Genomic DNA, 21392 nt, shown 5'->3' with positions numbered 1-21392 from the left:
AAAAAGTTTCGCTAGGGTTTGGTATAGAGGTAAATAAATGGTTAAATTGAGGTATAAACAAAGACTTAATTAGGGTAATTCTTCCAATAGGTGTAAGTATTCTTCTATTCCATGTCTTTATTAATGCCTTTAATTTTATCAGTTTCTTATCATAATTTAATTTGGGAATCTCATGTAGATTTACACTGAACTCAATTCCTAACAAGTTAAATTCATTTTCCCCACTGTAAAGTTAGTTCCGGTAGAAAGGCCTCATCACTGTAAGTCTTGCTCCCAATCCAAATGACCTGTGTTTTATCAACATTTAGTTTTAAACCAGATATTCTTGCAAGCGTTTTCAATTCATTAATAGATTCTTGAAACGATAATTCTGAACCATTTAGTATAAGCGTAGTGTCATCAGCATACTGAAGTAATTTTATATATCAAACAAAGTTAAACAACATTAATTTGTTAAATTCAACATCATCAAGAGAAAAAGTCTCTATAACTCATGTCAACACTTGTCAAAAGCTTATAGTTGCTAAATCAGTCGGAGTGCAGACAATGAAATCTAAGTCATTAATGATTGTATGGAACATTTTTGGGAACAAGTCATTTTTGGTCGAAGTTACAGAGAATGTCCACTTCCGGTCACCTGTGAAGCTTCCAAAGGGTTATTTTTATTAACATCGAAGATTATTTCCCTGTGGTCATTTCTCCCATCGTTTAATTCTGGTGAAACATCTAACTTACTCAATATCATGTGATCAAGTTTCACCCAATCATGTCATTCTAAATGAAAGTGAGGTATAATAATCTCTGAAATCACACGACGAGGCGCTAATGGTAAGTAGAGGGTTTGAATGTCCAGTGATATTTGTGGAACGGAATACATAAATGCATCTTAAAGGATTTTGTTGAAGATGTTTGTTATATTTCCTCCCGTACTTATTTCGTTATATTTTTACAAAATAGGATCTAGACTGGATTGCCGTAGTTTTTCTTCTCTCCGGTAGGCTTCGCTCTGAATATAATAATTGTAGCCTAGCAGAGAAAAATTGTACTAAGTCAGGTAATCCAATCTATAATAGATTCTTCGTTCACGTCAGCGAGGTGTTCGATGAGCAATTGCAGTTTTGGTTGGAAACACGATCGTAATTTAGGGTTAAGGGATAGAAATTGGTAGGATGGAACTGTATACGAAAAGCGTCGTTAACTACAGCTTTTCTAAGCGCATGTACTTTACAAGTATCCTTACTTAGTATGTTATCTAGGACAAACTATTACTTAGAAAGATAAATCATTTAGTATTAGAGTTATCTCTGACTGTCACTGAGTTCACTGTCGTGTGAATATATAAACAAAAACACTGGAACAGTGGTAGGTAGGCTAGCCAATTGACACGTTATGGAAAGGACAATGAAACGACGTTCTAGTTTGTCATGGAGACAGCAGACCAGATGGGTTACTATACTTTGACTTTACCTAGAAGCGATGCAGAGCAGAAAACAACCAGGAAGTTTAGGAAGAAATCACACCCAAACAACAACAATCGCATCCTTCGCGAGGATGGATAATTCAAATATATGGAGGATAACAAATCACGTCGCAATATAGTCATATCTTAGCGAGCGACAGAAAATCGTACTCGAGGTTGTGACAAAGGTTGGTAGAGAAATGATACACTAGGTATGAAGCCACTTGATAATTTCCACAGTGCTAAATTTAAAATTGATAACTTATCAATGGATGCAAATTCACTGCGCACATATATACTGTATATACTCACTAAAACAGTATTGCTATTGCGCAACGTTCAGCAATAGGTAACTGTAAAAGAAGCTGTAAGTATGACGTCTCGAAACACCCACCTTTTCTATGGGTGTTGTTTGGCCTTAGTGTATACGACATCAGCAAAATATAATGTTTCGGAACATATGCGTGTGTCTAAGGATACGTATAATTCAGTTAAGGTCGACACAGAACTATATGTTATTAACACAGAAGACAATGTCAGCCATCAGCCGACAAGGATAATGACTGAAACACGATCTGAAACTAAAGGAAGACTTGAGGATCTGCCCATCAGCACTGACGCCTTCGATACAGAGAAATCTTCACCTGATTCTTTCCCCAGGGCAAACAGAAGAGTCCTTTTAGATCTGATATCGGAGAAAGAAGAACTACAGAAAACACTGTTGAGTCTGAACATGGTGTTCCCTTGTGGTAGAATTGACCGTTGTCGCGTTGGACGAAATTATTGCAATACTGATACAGGCAGATGTGAGATATGTAATTCTGATATATGTCATGGAACCAACGCTGACAGTATGTGTAACTTCATGTGTAAAGGTAGGTCCACACCATTGTGACCGTATGTGTAACATTATGTGTAAAGGTAGATCCACAACAATGCTGACAGAATGTGTAACATCATGTGTAAAGGTAGGTCCATACCAATGCTGACAGTATGTGTAACGTCATGTGTAAAGTTAGGTACACACCAATACTGACGGTATGTGTAACTTCGTGTGTAAAGGTAGATCCACACTAATACTGACAATATGTGTTACTTCATGTGTACAGGTAAGTCCACACCAATGCTTACAGTATGTGTAACTCAATGTGTAAAGGTAGGTCCACACCAATGCTGATAGTAAGTGTAACTTCATGTGTAAAGGTAGGTCCACACCAATACTGACAGTATGTGTCACTCCATGTGTAAAGGTAGGTCCACACCAATGCTGACAGTATGTGTAGTTCATGTGTAAAATTAGATCTATACCAATGCTGAAAGTATGTGTCACTTTTGTATCATGGTAGGTCCACACCAATGCTGACAGTATGTGTAACTTCATGTGTAAAGGTAGATCCACACCAATGATGACAGAATGTGTAACTTTATGTGTAAAGGTAAGTCCACACCAATAAATACAGTATGTGTAACTTCATGTGTAAAGGTAGGTCCCCACCAATGCTGACAGTATGTGTAACTTCATGTGTAAAGGTAGGTCCACACCAATGCTGACAGAATGTGTAACTTCATGTGTAAAAGTAGGTCCACACCAATGCTGACAGTTCGTGTAACTTCATGTGTAAAGGTAGGTCCACACCAATGCTGACAGTATGTGTAACTTCATGTGAAAAGGTAGGTCCACACCAATGCTGACAGAATGTGTAACTTTATGTGTAAAGGTAGTTCCACACCAATGCTGAAAGTATGTGTAACTTCATGTGTCAAGGTAGGTCCACACCAATGCTGACAGAATGTGTAACTTCATGTGTAAAAGTAGGTCAACACCAATGCTGACATTAAGTGTAACTTAATGTGTAAAGGTAGGTCCACACCATTGTGACAGAATGTGTAACTTCATGTGTAAAGGTAGGTCCACACCAATGCTGATAGTAAGTGTAACTTCATGTGTAAAGGTAGGTCCACATCAATGCTGACAGTATGTGTAACGTCATGTGTAAAGGTAGGTCCACACCAATGCTGACAGTATGTGTAACTTCATGTGTAAAGGTAGGTCCACACCAATGCTGATAGTAAGTGTAACTTCATGTGTAAAGGTAGGTCCACACCAATACTGACAGTATGTGTCACTCCATGTGTAAAGGTAGGTCCACACAATGCTGACAGTATGTGTACACAATGCTGACATATGTGTAACATCATGTGTAAAGGTAGGTCCACACCAATGCTGACAATATGTGTAACATCATGTGTAAAGGTAGGTCCACACCAATGCGAATGCTGACAATATGTGTACATCATGTGTAAAGGTAGGTCCACACCAATAGTAAGTATGTGTAACTTCATGTGTAAAGGTAGGTCCACACCAATACTGACAGTATGTGTCACTCCATGTGTAAAGGTAGGTCCACACCAATACTGACAGTATGTGTAGTTCATGTGTAAAATTAGATCTATACCAATGCTGAAAGTATGTGTCACTTTATGTATCAAGGTAGGTCCACACCAATGCTTACAGTATGTGTAACTTCATGTGTAAAGGTAGATCCACACCAATGCTGACAGAATGTGTAACTTTATGTGTAAAGGTAAGTTCACACCAATAAATACAGTATGTGTAACTTCATGTGTAAAGGTAGGTCCACACCAATGCTGACAGTATGTGTAACTTCATGTGAAAAGGTAGGTCCACACCAATGCTGACAGAATGTGTAATTTTATGTGTAAAAGTAGTTCCACACCAATGCTGAAAGTATGTGTAACTTCATGTGTCAAGGTAGGTCCACACCAATGCTGACAGAATGTGTAACTTCATGTGTAAAAGTAGGTCCACACCAATGCTGACAGTTCGTGTAACTTCATGTGTAAAGGTAGGTCCACACCAATGCTGACAGTATGTGTAACTTCATGTGAAAAGGTAGGTCCACACCAATGCTGACATTAAGTGTAACTTAATGTGTAAAGGTAGGTCCACACCATTGTGACAGAATGTGTAACTTCATGTGTAAAGGTAGGTCCACACCAATGCTGATAGCAAGTGTAACTTCATGTGTAAAGGTAGGTCCACACCAATGCTGACAGTATGTGTAACATCATGTGTAAAGGTAGGTCCACACCAATGCTGACAGTATGTGTAACATCATGTGTAAAGGTAGGTCCACACCAATAGTGACAGTATGTGTAACTTCATGTGTAAAGGTAGGTCTACACCAATGCTGACAGTATGTGTAACATCATGTGTAAAGGTAGGTCTACACCAATTTTGACAGTATGTGTAACATCATGTGTAAAGGTAGGTCCACACCAATGGTGACAGTATGTGTAACTTCATATGTAAAGGTAGGTCCACACCAATGCTGACATTATGTGTAACATCATGTGTAAAGGTAGGTCCACACCAATGCTGACATTAAGTGTAACTTCATGTGTAAAGGTAGGTCCACACCAATGCTGACAGTATGTGTAACATCATGTGTAAAGGTAGGTCCACACCAATGCTGACAGTATGTGTAACTTCATGTGTAAAGGTAGGTCCACACCAATGCTGACAGTATGTGTAACTTCATGTGTAAAGGTAGGTCTACACCAATGCTGACAGTATGTGTAACATCATGTGTAAAGGTAGGTCTACACCAATGCTGACAGTATGTGTAACATCATGTGTAAAGGTAGGTCCACACCAATGCTGACAGTATGTGTAACTTCATATGTAAAGGTAGGTCCACACCAATGGTGACAGTATGTGTAACTTCATGTGTAAAGGTAGGTCCACACCAATGCTGACAGTATGTGTAACATCATGTGTAAAGGTAGGTCCACACCAATGCTGACAGTATGTGTAACATCATGTGTAAAGGTAGGTCCACACCAATGCTGACAGTATGTGTAACTTCATATGTAAAGGTAGGTCCACACCAATGCTGACAGTATGTGTAACTTCATGTGTAAAGGTAGGTCCACACCAATGCTGACAGTATGTGTAACTTCATGTGTAAAGGTAGGTCCACACCAATGCTGACAGTATGTGTAACTTCATGTGTAAAGGTAGGTCCACACCAATGCTGACATTATGTGTAACTTCATGTGTAAAGGTAGGTCCACACCAATGCTGACAGTATGTGTAACTTCATGTGTAAAGGTAGGTCCATATCAATGCTGACAGTATGTGTAACATCATGTGTAAAGGTAGGTCCACACCAATGCTGACATTATGTGTAACATCATGTGCAAAGGTAGATCCACACCAATGGTGACAGTATGTGTAACTTCATGTGTAAAGGTAGGTCTACGTTTTCATATTACATTTATATTGTAAACAATTCTCTGTAAACTTGTAGCATATGTTCAGTCCTCTCATCTATTTATTCCGTTTAGAAAAACCTGACTCAGTGTACATATAATAAGTCTTCAACAAATGAATTGGAACTTATCAAATTTCTTTCAGTCCAAAGATAAGTCATTTCGTTAACTTCGATAATGTAATTGATCATCTTCTTCCGTCAATAATTACAGATCCCGACATATCAAGTGATCCTTAACTAAAGAAACACACTTGTTGCTTGTGATCTTTCTTTATTCTCGTTCGCTTTGGGATTTTAATACAGTGTATCCTGTGAAATGTTCAGGGTTTTTCACGTGCTAAAAGAAAACTCATTTAAGAGAAGGGTTTTCTTGTCATTATACCGATGAAATAATTTTTGGTTGTTAATGTGGTCTAATAAACCATCAATCAGTCTAACGAAACATTATTTCAAATATTGATCAATTGTTGCATAATGTCTATTCTAAATAAGTGATGTGGTTTCCCTATCTATAAATATATTAAAAATTACAGCCGATGTATATATATATATATATAGCTCTAATGATGTCATGCGTTGAAAGTATGTTGTAATAAAAAGATGATAATGTGATCAGTATGATGTGATGATATATATGTATTTCGTCAGATATATCATAAGGGGTCATGGTTGCCGAGTGGTTAATATGTATCGACATATTACCACAGACCCTCCACCTCTGGGTCGCGAGTTCGAATCCTATGTGGGCTAGTTGTCAGGTGCTGGCCGCTTGTCGGTGGTTTTTCTCCTGGTACTTCGGTTTTCCTCCACCAACAAATCTTGCATGGCCCTAGCTGTTAATAGGACGTTGAACTAATAAACCTAAACCCAAATATATCATAACAGTGTCCAATGGACCCACTTATTTTGATGCTGCATACGGGAAATTTTAATTGTAAGCATTGTTTGTTTATTCTGGCTCGCTTCGGGGTGACGACATCTTGTCGTATCTTGAAAAATTCTTCCTCCAATGTGAAACTGTACACAATTTTTTCCAATGTACAAGTACTAAGGGAACAGGCGACTCTCTGACCCGAGGTAGTATGAAAGACTCAGGAAACTTTTGCTCGAGACCGAAGGTCGCGTGTAGCAAACATTTCCCTGGGACTTCCCTGCTATCGACGGCCAATGATATGCTCCCGAAGTAGCTATAAAACAAATAATTACATTCTCCTCTGCTTAAATAATATTGGCATTGCAATAAGAACCTTATTATAAAAAAGCAAATTTCGATACGCTTGAATGCGACCTCAGATTAAACGACTTCTGTGCACATCCTACATCACCTCCTAAAGCCGATGATGCACATTAGGCAACATGTCAAGGATAGGCAGCATTCGAATGTGATATCCACACAGTCATAACTACTTATTCTCTCATACCTACACGTGTAATACTGGCTGGTCCAGGGCAATACTTATGTCGCCTGAGGCTTTATTGCATGGCTACCCATGCAATAAAGCCTTGTGACGTCACAGTGTTAACAAAATTACTACTTTTTTTGCTACAAATTTAACATTTCTTTGAGAAACTAGTCTGGATTTACTTTTAAAACATACAAACAACAGGAATTGAATTGAAAATATCACGCAATTTTCATGAATGGAGGATCGACTTGCAGTCCCGTTTTCTTTCGAATTGGCAGAAAATCATACTAATAGAATTGCAATTAAACATTATGGTATAACAGAAAAATACTATTTCATACGTGGATATGAAGGATAGGTATATTTTACCCTCAGGATCACGAAATGTTGCTTACATTTTGTGACCCTCGGGTGGAATATTCCTATCCTTCATATCTACATATGAAAGAGTCTTATAATATATACTTCAATAAGAGAATAGGGTAATAATGAAAACTGTTTAATTACTGTGTGACTGTTATCAGAGTATGAAACGTGTTTCCCCAAGAAACGATGTTTTGGGCACTTACAGAATGTAGTAATAATAATCCATCAACTACAAGTATCAATGAGTTCGGCGTATTTCCATTTCCCACTTATTTTATCTAGTTATTACAGAAGATAACGTCTGCGTTAATTTAGTTTTTACATCATTTGTTAAGCAAGAATGACCCGGAATATCGACCTCCATGTGACCATGTATTTACCAATGAGAATCGCCGACAACCATAATCTATTATAAGTAATTTGAATTTCCAATATGTTAATATTGCACTTGTGATATCTCTATTATATATGTTCGAATTATAATCAGATAATTAGACGTTTATCTATATCATGCCATGATCATTTCGGTATTGAGTCAGAAATATCAAAATAGTGCTTACACATTATGTACATTTAGTAACGCGTGCAAATTCTTTTAAATTAGCTATATTTTTATCGAGTGCAAAATATTGCACACACTTCAATTCCAAATATTTGAATTGTAACAATTGCTTGATGCAAATAAAAAATGATTAACGTACAGATATTTCCGAAATGAACAAAAATATAATGGTTATTCAAGATATAAATAAGCATTGGCCATTTAAATAATATACAAATGTATAAATGAGTTGTCTGCTCTTAGGGTATAGGTATTGATTGTTATAATACGTGTTTCTGAGCGTGACGTTATTGTAGGAGAAAATAATTTCTCCCATACTTCACAGGGATATATCGTGGTTGCTATGGAAAAGATAACTCGGGTTGGCGGCCATTATCTTTCACTCGGGTTGAGATATCCTGTCCACTTGACAGATCCATGTAAGATTCTTTTAATCTTTATCGTATATAGTTTAGTGACGAAGCAATAAATACATACATTCAAGAGCAGACAACTCAATTATGTCTTTGACCTTTCAGACTTTCCACCTCCTGAAGAATCTTCGACTGAAGCATCACCCACTCCGTCATCTGCAATACCCACCACACCAGAAGTGTGTCCGACTGTTCATGTCTCTGGGGAAAATAATTGTAAGTAATACTGGGAATATTTCAGCAAATGTTATTCTAAACAAATATAGATTCTATATGAAAACGTATCGAACAACAGGCGTAACCTATATAAGTTATCTCCCTTTCTTAACAACTAGCATATTAATTCATTTGATTATTAACTAATAGATACGCTGTGTTATAAATCAAAACATGTTATTTATAATTTATTCTTGATGGTCATTATTATTTTTTATAGTATGGTATAATTTATTTTCCTATTTGATTATTTCACTTATTGAGGTGACGGCTAAGGCAATGCTAGTATTAATAACGCCTTTGTTAATTTGTACATTATAAAAACCTTGAACGATCCATTTTGTAAAATCGTATAGAAAATGCACAATAAATCAATCACATGATATTACGTATTAAAGTACAAATTAATATATCCTCCTGTAATTAAAAAAAAACAATGCATATCTAATCATGACATTGTGTATTTATTGCAAATATGAATGTATTCCTTTCTGTTACTAGGTCAGGTGTGGAAGGGATTTGATATATTCTTAGCGGCAGTGCTAGCGTTACTGATTATACTGATCATCACTGTACTGCTATGGCGTAAATGGAAAACAAACAATAACTATCAAGTTGGTAAGAGTTAAATTTATGATTGGTTATTTATTTCATTGGAAGCTAAAGCGTTTCGTAAACAACAAAACGAACATAACAATAAAGCATTAATTAACATGTACAAGTTTATAATATCTGATACATAATAACAGCATTGCATATACAAATTAGAACCCTCTCATCAATCTCCAATTAGAACCCTCTCCTCAATCTCCAATTAGAACCCACTCCTCAATCTCCAATTAGAACCCTCTCCTCAATCTCCAATTAGAACCCTCTCCTCAATCTCCAATTAGAACCCTCTCCTCAATCTCCAATTAGAACCCTCTCCTCAATCTCCAATTAGAACCCTCTCCTCAATCTCCAATTAGAACCCTCTCCTCAATCTCCAATTAGAACCCACTCCTCAATCTCCAATTAGAACCCACTCCTCAATCTCCAATTAGAACCCTCTCCTCAATCTCCAATTAGAACCCTCTCCTCAATCTCCAATTAGAACCCTCTCCTCAATCTCCAATTAGAACCCTCTCCTCAATCTCCAATTAGAACCCTCTCCTCAATCTCCAATTAGAACCCTCTCCTCAATCTCCAATTCCTCAATCTCCAATTAGAACCCTCTCCTCAATCTCCAATTAGAACCCACTCCTCAATCTCCAATTAGAACCCTCTCCTCAATCTCCAATTATGTCAATTTTCAATCCAGTCCCTGATTTCTGTCCTGGTATATATTCAATGACCTGTTAATTAGTACTTATTTTATGGTGTTTTAACGACTTTTCGTTATTTGTTTGAATTTAATGGTTTTCTGTATTTGTATTTCTTTAATGGCATTTATTATTTATAGAAATATTTTAATTGCATTTCATTATTGGCGTTTCTAAACAAACTTGATGACCTCAGCCAAGATATTTACATGCTTCCGTTATGATTCCTCTATCTAAAGAGTTGCTTGTGAATCTTTTTCTCTTAACGTTTACAACAGAGCAAAGTCGGACAAAAGTCGCGTCATTCCTGACAGATATATATCTGAGAAGATTAAAACAACAAGATTTGTTTTCAAATCATAGTAGATTCTAAATTACGTCGTTGATGAATTATCACGGTCTGGCCGATCCAAAATGAAGAAGAACAGCAACAAGAAGCAACTATGTGTATCTTTGTTTTCATTTTTGATTTCAGTGACAGTTGAACATTTTATGTTACAAAGTAATGAATGTTCCATGGATACCTCCAGCAATTGGATTCCCGATCCTTTCATCTATTTTATGAAGTGACCCATAAAACACATTTTCTTGTCTTTTTTCAGAGAACACCTCTGTAATGGTGCCGGTTGAACCTCCCACCAGGAACACTCACAATGGTATATATTTACGCAGAGTAATAACTTTGTAGAATACATTTGTGGTAGAACTTTATTTTGTCACCATATATGGCAAGCCAATTTAACATTTATTGAAGGAGCAAGGTCTATCCCGTACTTAATCGAAAAATATATAAGATATCTTATATAATCATATAAGATACTTTATATATTAATTGAGATAACGTATATACGATATAAGATATGTTATATAGAAACTTTAATAAGACATCTTATATACTTAAATAAGGTATCTTATATAATTTCTATATTAGATATCTTACATATTATATAAGATATCTTTCTTATATAATATATAAGATATATTATATAGTATATTAAATATCTTATAAGACATATAAGATATCCTTTATACCACATAAGATATCTCATATATTAAAACTTTACATTTCAAAAACTAGTTATCATCATGAATATTTACAGTTAAAGATTTACTAAACAACAACCGCAAAATAAATAATAAAGATTTATTTCGAAAAATCGTTCAAAAAGTAATTGGTTATCAGAAATAACCAAAATTAAAAAAAAAAAACATACCCAAGACATTGCTTGAGAAAATATCAAATAGTAATGTCAACATACAAAATTTCACAATAAAAACTAAAGATGACTATGACTTTGTAATAAAATTCCCAAAACAAGAACCAATTAAATTAGAAAAATGTAAAAATCAATCTATATATCAGTATTTTGTAAATCAAAGGTCCGAAAAACCCATAGCTACCATTTACTGGGGGAAAAAACTGACAGTAAAAGATATAAATGTCATGGTACAATCCATCTTTAATGATATACATAATAACAAATTAAAAGAATTTAGATGGAAACTTTTGAATAAAATCTTAGCATCAAAAGAAGCATTGCAAACTGTAATCACTGCAACATTAAAAAAGACCATGAACATTATTTCATTAAAAGTAAATATTTAGAAAAATTAAAACAAATCTTTGAAACCCTAGGCTACAACAGAGACATGATAACTTTAAAAAATTGGTATTGGGATATAAAATTGCACACCCAAAATACAAAGAAATACATAAAATTTTAACAGTAATAGGGTACAGTATATACAATGGACATTGCATCAGTGAACCAAAAACAAAACATATTAACCTAACAAACATTTTAAAACAAAACATACAAATAATGATTGATGAGAACAAATACAGAAAAATAAGCTGTATAACCTTCCAAGATGTACTTCCTCCTCTCTAATGATTTCATAAACACAAAACTCAAATTCTCTTCTGGCACATTTCTTTACTATCCTTAAGTCCTTTTTTGTATTAAATATTATTTATATTTATAATTTATATATTTTAAATATTATAAAAAATCAATAACAACAAATCGCACTGATTTACACAAGCTAGATGCGTAATATTAGGCCTAGACCTAGAGGCCGCAAAAGGGATTTTCTAAAGTAATAAATTAGACATATCAAACAATATTTGAATACACAAAAACCACCACATACATCTAATAAAGTATGCATAATTCTTTAATATCACATTTATTTATATATCACATAGTTACATTGTATATTATTAAGTCTACAACATGCACCACGTTGTTCTAAGAATGCGTTATCGTAAGCAAAACAATGTGACATTTCGAATGTAAGTAAAACTATTTAAACAAGAGGCCCAGAGGGCCTGTATCGCTCACTTGTTTTTTTTTCCTTTGAGTAATTCTGTAATTTAGTAATTAGTGATTGAATAATCACTAAGACAAATTGACCTCATGATGCTATAGATACCATACGAATATGCTATCCAATACATAGTTTCGGAGAGGAAGTAATTCATATGAAAATAGTAGCCTAATTAACCTTTTTGGCCCCGCGCCTATGGCCCCAGGGGAGTCAGCCCTATCATTTGTACAATTTTGAATCCCCACCCTATAAGGATGCTACCATTGTATTATGAGTGTTATCCCAAGTTTAGTTGCAGAAAAGAAGTTGTTAAGATGGAAATAGTCAAATTGACCCCTTTTGAACCCACCACTCAGGCCCCTGAGGGGTCAGCCCCATCATTTTATACAATTTTGAATCCCCACTTTATACGGATGCTGCCATTGCAATATGAGTGCTCCCTAATGCTCAGTTGCAGGAAAGAAGTTATTTATATGAAATTAGCCAAATTTACCCGTTTTGACCCCACCCTTCAGGCCCCCGGGGGTCAGCCATTTGTACAATTTTGAATCCCCACCTATAAGGATGCTACCATTGCATTTTGAGTGCTATCTCATGCTTAGTTTCAGAGAAGAAGTCGTTTATATGGAAATAGCCAAATTGACCCCTTTTGACCCCGCCCCTCAGGCCCCCGGAGGATCAGTCCCATTGTTTGTACAATTTTGAATCCATCCCATGCTGAATTTCAGAGAAATTGTTTATATGGAAAAAGCCAAATTGGAACCTGTTGACCCCGCCCCTCAGGCCCCCGGGGGTCAGTCCCATCATTTGTACAATTTTGAATCCCCCATCCTATAACGATACTACCATTGCATTATGAGTGTTATCTCATGCTGAATTTCAGAGAAATTGTTTATATGGAAAAAGCCAAATTGACACCTTTTGACACCGCCCCTAAGGCCCCGGAGGATCGGCCCCATCATTTGTAAAATTTTGAATCCCCACCCTATAACGATGCTACCATTGCATTATGAGTACTATCCCATGCTTATTTTCAGGGAAGAAGTCGTTTATATGGAAATAGTCAAATTGGCCTCTTTTGAACCCGCCCCTCAGGCCCCCGGGGGGTCAGCCCTATCATTAGTACAATTTTTAATTCCCACCCTATAAGGATGCTACCATTGCATTATGAGTGATATCCCATTGACGGGAGAAGAAGTCAATTGTTGATAAACGGACGAGCGGACGACGAACGACAGACGCCGGATGCTACGGTATGGCATAAGCTCTCATTGGTCCTTCGGACCAGGTGAGCTAAAAATAAGCATAATGAAAAAAATAATAATATACACAGAAACACATTTATGTGCTTCTGTGTATATTATTAGGTATCTTATATAATTTCTATATTAGATATCTTACATATTATATGATATATCTTATATAATATATAAAATTTCTTATATGGTATCTTAGATATCTAATATGACATATAAGATATCCTATATACCACATAAGATATCCTATATACCACATAAGATATCTCATCTAATATGTAAGATATCTCATATAGAAATTATATAAAATATCTTATCTAATTTTCTATATAGCATATCTTATAATATCGTATATAAGTTATCTCATTTAATATATGATATATATTATTATTTTTCTGGATTTTTTGTCACTTCTCATTGGTCAAAAACACGCCACGTGATCACCGATAATATACAAATATAGCATTTTGATGAGGTCGATACATGGTTATATCGACCAAAGAAAAAATATTGACCGAGGACGTAGTCCGAGGTCGATATTTTTTCTGTAGTCGATATAACCATGTATTGACCGAAATCAAAATGCTATATTTGTTTTATTATTTTTCTGGATTTTTTTACATTTTGAAATGAGTGCAAATCTAAATAAACATCGCATTGTAAATTCTGCTTTGCTATGACAGTTACAATCTTATGATTTTGTATCATGTTTAATTTAAGAACAACATACGAAAACAGTATCAATTGATGCACTTCACGCTTTAATTACATGCACCCGGTACATGCGTTCTTGTCAATTGCATACATGTACATGTACTCGAGTATACCTGTAGTTCCATGTCGGACACAGTCAATTAAATGTGTAGTTTGTTCTCCGTTGAAATAATCCACTTCGACGCCAAACATATATTAAAAGATTCAGATTGACATGAACATATATTCTATTATGCTTAGTACTCCATTTCGTAAAATAAAAATCGTATACATACTGTACGATTAGCTTAATTCGGCCTAATGTTGTTACTAGTCTAGGTGGAAATTTTCAAATAAATATCAAACGTATTCACTATTCAATGGCTCCAGATGCTTAATGAATGTTACTCGATTATTTCCTACTCTCGTTTTGGTAACGTAGACGTTATCTAGAAATAACCGTGCAATATACTTTTTCTATAAACTACTTCCGGAAAAATCGTGCAATATAGTTTTTTATCGGTTAGCACGTGGCGTGTTTTTGACCAATGAGAAGTGACAAAAAATCCAGAAAAATAATAAAAAAACTATATTGCACGATTTTTCCGGAAGTAATTTATAGAAAAAGTATATTGCACGGTTATTTTTAGATAACGTTATCGTCGACGTTACCAAAACGCTTAGTGTTTCTGGCGCTTTGAAACAAACGCTTTGATGACATTAGTTTGAAGCGTAACCACAAAATGTGTCAGACGACGTTGATTGTTTAGGTTTCTAACAAAGATGATGACGACTTCCAGCTGATGACTACAGTTTAAACTTTTAAAGTTTCAATATAAACACGGTATAGGAGAGTAGGAAACAATCGAATAACATACATTAAGCGTCTGGAGCCATTGAATAGTGAATATGTTTTGATATTTATTTTTAAAATTACACCTAGGCTACTTACAACATTAGGCCTAGGCTAATCCTACTGTATGTATACGACTTTCATTTTACGGAATGGAGTACTAAGCATAAGATAATGTATCTTACTGTCAATCTGAATCTGTTAATATATGTTTGACGTCGAAGTGTATTATTTCAACGGAGAACAAACTATACATTTAATTGACTGTCCTTAAGACATGGAGCTACATGTATAATGGAGTACATGTACATGTATGCAATTTACAAACACGCATGCACTGGGTTCATGTAATAAAAGCTTGAAGTGCATCAATTGATACTGTTTTAATATGTTGTTTTTGAATTATACTTGTTACAAAGTCATAGGATTGTAACTGTCATCACGAAGCAGAATTTAAAATGCGATGCTCATTTAGTTTCACACTCATTTCAAAATGTAACAATTTCAGAAAAAATAATAAAACAATTATAGCATTTTGATTTCGGTCAATACATGGTTATATCGACCACAGAAAAAATATCGACCTCGGACTAAGTCATCGGTCAATATTTTTTCTTTGGTCGATAAAACCATGTATCGACCTCACCAAAATGCTGTATTTGTATATTATATAATTGAAATCTCGTTGCTTTATTAGATATCTTGTATAGAATGAGATTTCGTAGCATTTAAAACCAGAAATTTATTTCTCCCTCGAGCATCATTCGGAGCACTTGGAAACACTTCTTCGAGTCGTTCGCATAAGGGGGCGATGGCACTGAAAGGGAGAATCAAGCGTTGTTTGGTTGCATTTAACGCAGTATTGAAAACGCAGAAGCAGATAATTTCCAATACTCTAGCTTTATATTGGCTATAATGGTGACCTATCTATACATTTATACTTTTGTCTCGCTCAACCAAACGCTTGATACCGGCGTAGCATGCGACGCCAACAAGAGTCTGACTGAGTGTGCAGTAGTATACTGGTCTCCACGTAGACTTCCGGGTAAATTGATGAAAGGAGATGATTTATATAGGACGGTTGAATCTGAGCTGTTTGGCTTGATAACGAGTTCTATTTGAACTTATTCTGCTGTAATATTTTTTAGAGAATCAATATTTTCAATTTGAAGCATTCATACTAAACCCACATTTGTTTATTTCTTTATTATAACCACAATTTGTAATCTATAAAGAACGGTTGGATAAATATTTTGAGTTAAAAAGAGATGGTACAACTTTACAGAAACCATGTTAGGTGGCGCTGCCTTCATGTTATTTTACTTTGATTTTATTGTTCGAAATGACATATACTTGGTATTAACCTAACATTATATGATACATTAAATTGAAATCTGCTTTAAACCAACTTATACCCCTTCCTTTGTGTCAAGATATATTGACATATTTTTTATCTGGTACCCATGTTGTCTGAATGGTGATAAATATAGTCTTAATACCCTCTTTGTGATAAGTTATGTGAAATCGATGCAAAGCTTGAGCAACGCCTTTAAAATGTTTTCTTTTGATTTTTAGATGTTAACAATCCAGACGAAGACCGGATTCCAATGGTGCGTCAAGATAGCTTGCCAGGCCAAAATGTCTTCGTCGTTTCCGATGTATCATATTTTGATGTGCAACACGTGATGGACGATAATATTGTGACGGTCAAGTGGTCAGCACTCTGCACCCTGAACCGACTTGAAAATAACCAGTGGTAGCGCGGCTACCGCCACATAAGTATTTGAGGGGTAGAAGACTCTTGCCTAACTACCCTAACCATTGACGACTTAGTTACACCATAGATTCACCTGAATAGTTCTAAATTCCTCTAAGAAACAACCAGGATTCCAAAATACAGGTACAAACTTAGACATTTATTAATAAGACACATAAATAAAGGTTCACAAGTTCAGCAATATTTCACCATCTACAAACATACTCAAGATTCCATTCCAACTGTCTATTGCCATCTTCATTACAATCTTGACTTCACATCAGTAAATAAATCTAATCCAATAACAACTGAGCCTAACGTAACAGTAACAGATGCATCTTTACAAAGTATTTCCAGCTTCTCAGTACCAAATAATAAATTCCCGTAAATCCATCCCCACACATATAAACTACATGTAACATGATACTCAAACATTACAAGCTCAGGAACTGAGGAAATCACCTCTCTGTCCATCGCTACACACTAGCAACAACAAAACGACCTCGGACACAGACAGACGTAGACTGGCTACCAGTCTCTAGAATATTAAACAAATCACTAAAAATTGGCTTGATTATTTTTGTCTCTACTACATTCCTGATTCTAGAGACTGGTCAAATCCGGATGAGGTTTGTAATTTGATACACCAGGTTTGGCAAGGTGTGAAACCACAAACTCAGTAGGAGAATTAGTCTCGCTTTAGGTCCCTCATTGACACTGGCTAGCCATAGTGTTATCTGATGATATGGTGTAATCCCCACTCCCTCAAGTTACTGACCACACAGCTGGAGAAAACTGGTAGGTCACAGATAACCTGGTTGTAGTCCAGTCAATTCAGCCAAATTTTAGCCTAACTTAGAAATAATTGCGATAACTGTGGGTTTTTTTTAGCTTTTAGGATTAGTTCTCAGTACTAAAACACTAACAGGAAAAAAATATTGGAAAATCCAAATCTATGAAAATATTTTTTCGCCCATCACAAGATCAGGAAAATAGGGAAAATCACACAAATGACAATTTTTCAAGAATGATGTCTGCCTCATTTGTAATACTGCGGGTAAAAAAATAACTGTATGTGGAGTCCAACTTAAGTATAGTACATATAAGCCAAAGTGGAGAGAATTAATTAATTGAACGATTAATCATTGAGAAATCAAAGTGGTAAAATATGTTTTGGAACATCGTAATTTTAACATTTAAGCCCTCTTCAGATACAAAAAATACTAATATTTCACTCTTAACAAAATATTTTCTGATCAGATTCTTCAAATATGACCTTTTGTCTAGTATCATTGCATATAAGACCATGCATTCACATGATACAAACGAACAGGAACCTTCAAAGCTGGTCGATCATGTCAGTGTTACATGGAAAACAACTATTGATATTATTTCCTTCACCCATATCCATATCAACAATTTACATAATGTTTTAGCAAGTAGTTTAAGAAATGGAAAAGCATGTACCTGGAATTACAAATTTCTAAAAATCACTCTGGCATTGGTGTTGGAAATCACAGGTTAAGGTTTTGATGTAGGTGTTGAAAACTCTTATCTAACACAACTGACCTTAATTTCTACAACCATTTTGGATTATAATTGTGTTGCTATGAGTCTGAACAATCATTTAAAGGACCTAAATGCTGGATTTTGAGAATTTTAAGAGGCCCAATAGGCCGAAATAGCCAGGTTAAGGTTTTGGTGTAAGTGTTGAAAAACTAATCTATCACAACTGACATTTATTTCTACAATCGTTTTGGATTATCATTGTTGGAATGGGAGTTGATAATCATTTAAAGGAGCCAAATGCTGAATTTTGAGTGTTGTAATACTGTTAACTGTGCACAACTGACATTGATTTCTACAATCATTTTGGATTATTATTGTTGTGATGTGTATGGACAATTACTGTGAATTTTTGTAATGACACTGCTATATTTTATAATACTGGTAAATTACAAGGAAGCTGATATATATAAAAAAATATCCAAGAGGCGAACTTTGCTGTTTTCAAACAGCTCTTGTTATATGTTGAGTACATATTGAAAATGTATACACAGTATAGAGAAACCCCCTCTCATGACCTCCTCCCACCCTAGCTGTTTGTTGAGGGGGTCTTAAAATCTGCCCCATGGCTACACATTGACCACAGCCTAATCACCAGATCAACTCCTCACAGTCATGGTAATGTAATGGGGGTTTGACCTTTCTGTACTCACCATTATTCCAGGGAGTGATTTCCAGATTTGACCAAACCCTAAGTTTTAAAACTAGGGGGAGATAATCTAGTAAAGAACTCTGCTGAGAAAGTCTTATCAGCAACTTAGGGTGTGGTGGCCAGTCTAAGACAGACGCAGACTAAGTGGTTTCAACAATCACGTCATCTATGGAATGTTAGCACGTGAAGCGATCGCTGGATTCGTTGGAAATTGCTGGATCATTCGCTGGATAATCTCTAACCAACATCAATAATCATACAAAACAATTTTTATCTTCTATATATATTAATACACGTAATATAACTCTAATAACTCACTTTCCTTTTCATCACACGTTCAAAACTTCGTCTGCAACAACCGGAAGCACTAGTAATACAAAATACGAAACTAAGCTATCGGCTAGCTCCGCAGCTGTCATAACAATAATGGCTGTGCCCTGTAGCAGAAACATGTGCTTCAATACATCGATTACTTGACATCTTTACACAATAAACAAATAAGACTTTAACTTTTCAATTCTTTTCAATAGCATAACATGTATACAAGATAAAGGGAATACCAGAATACCACACCATTAAAACGTATGTTATACAAGGAATATAAGATAATTACAACAGCCTGTATTTCGAAGAATTGTTTTCCACAATCCATGAGCAAGCTATCTGGCATTTACGTAATACGAAGCGATGGCTTAAAAGGTGATACTAAACTTACTGATTAGATGAGTCAAAAGGCTTTTTTTATAAGTTTATTAATAGTTTTAATGATATCAAGTGATGTGGACAGTTATTTTTCTGTAATAGACATGAACGACACAAAGGAAACTGTAACGCATGCCTGGCAAAATATATCCGTGTTATCTTTGATATCTGTCGCTTCTTTGCATCGGTAAAACCTGATTCTACAATATAAAACAGAGTGCCTAATGATACTAATGACAAAATCAATGCCAACACAACACAATATGGATCTGATATACATATCACGGAAGAGGAGTCGACGTGGACAGTGAACGAAACAAAATATGTCACCAAAGAAAGACTTGAGGATCTGCCCATCGGCACTGACGCCTTGGATACAGAGAAATCTTCACCTGATGCTTTCCTCAGGGAAAACAGAATGTTCGTCTTAGATCTGATATCGGAGAAAGAAGAACTACAGAAAACACTGCTGGATCTGAACATGATGTTTCCTTGTGGTAGAGTTGACCGTTGTCGCGTTGGACGAAATTATTGCAATACTGATACAGGCAGATGTGAGATATGTAATTAAAAACACGCACCTCGCAAAACATACAGGCAACACATTGCATACATGGGAGGCCTTCCTTACATGACCATAGCTGTTAAAAGGACGTTAATTAATCAAACAAACAAACCAATTCTGATATATGTCAAGAACCAATGCTGACAGTATGTGTAAAGGTACGTCCACACCAATGCTGACAGTATATGTAACTTTCTGTGTAAAGGTAGGTCCACGCCATTGTGCATTGTGACAGTATGAGTAACTTCAGGTGTAGAGGTAGGTACACACCAATGCTGACAGTATGTGTAACTCCATGTGTAAAGGTAGGTCCACATCAATGCTGACAGTATTGTGTAACTTCATGTGTAAAGGTAGGTCCACACCAATGCTGACAGTATGTGTAACTTCATGTGTAAAGGTAGGTCCACACCAATGCTGACAGTATGTGTAACTTCATATGTAAAGGTAGGTCCACACCAATACTGACAGTGTGTGTAACTTCATGTGTAAAGGTAGGTCCACACCAATGCTGACAGTATGTCTAACTTCATATGTAAAGGTAGGTCCACACCAATACTGACAGTATGTGTAACTTCATAGTAAAGGTAGGTCCACACCAATACTGACAGTATGTGTAACTTCATGTGTAAAGGTAGGTCCACACCAATACTGACAGTATGTGTAACTTCATGTGTAAAGGTAGGTCCACACCAATACTGACAGTATGTGTAACTTCATATGTAAAGGTAGGTCCACACCAATGCTGACAGTATGTGTAACTTCATGTGTAAAGGTAGGTCCACACCAATGCTGACAGTATGTGTAACTTCATGTGTAAAGGTAGGTCCACACCAATGCTGACAGTATGTGTAACTTCATATGTAAAGGTAGGTCCACACCAATACTGACAGTATGTGTAACTTCATGTGTAAAGGTAGGTCCACACCAATGCTGACAGTATGTGTAACTTCATATGTAAAGGTAGGTCCACACCAATACTGACAGTATGTGTAAC

The 21392-nt window shown here is 35.7% G+C and overlaps 1 protein-coding gene across 1 annotated transcript; it reads left to right on the top strand.

Annotated features, from left to right (window-relative positions):
- Nucleotides 1-1320: 1320 nt before the first annotated feature.
- LOC138324319 (uncharacterized) lies at nucleotides 1321-20401 on the top strand. The gene is made up of 6 exons (XM_069269396.1): nucleotides 1321-2334; nucleotides 8610-8720; nucleotides 9222-9338; nucleotides 10624-10677; nucleotides 16730-16865; nucleotides 20047-20401. The coding sequence occupies exons 1-6, from the start codon at nucleotides 1833-1835 to the stop codon at nucleotides 20399-20401; spliced, it is 1275 nt and encodes a 424-aa protein (XP_069125497.1). The 5' UTR covers nucleotides 1321-1832.
- Nucleotides 20402-21392: the final 991 nt, after the last annotated feature.

The sequence above is a fragment of the Argopecten irradians genome, chromosome 5, assembly GCF_041381155.1.
Source record: "Argopecten irradians isolate NY chromosome 5, Ai_NY, whole genome shotgun sequence".
In the NCBI taxonomy this organism is placed as follows: domain Eukaryota; kingdom Metazoa; phylum Mollusca; class Bivalvia; order Pectinida; family Pectinidae; genus Argopecten; species Argopecten irradians.
The sequence above is the reverse complement of the archived record's forward strand: the minus strand, read 5'-3'. Positions and strand labels throughout refer to the sequence as shown.

Bases quoted from the DNA above. Each gene is read 5' to 3' on its own strand.
- LOC138324319 (XM_069269396.1), top strand. From the start codon at position 1,833: ATGACGTCTCGAAACACCCACCTTTTCTATGGGTGTTGTTTGGCCTTA. The intron at 8,721-9,221 runs GTAAGTAATACT...TTCTGTTACTAG, and splicing joins TGTCTCTGGGGAAAATAATT to GTCAGGTGTGGAAGGGATTT. The intron at 10,678-16,729 runs GTATATATTTAC...TTTGATTTTTAG, and splicing joins CACCAGGAACACTCACAATG to ATGTTAACAATCCAGACGAA.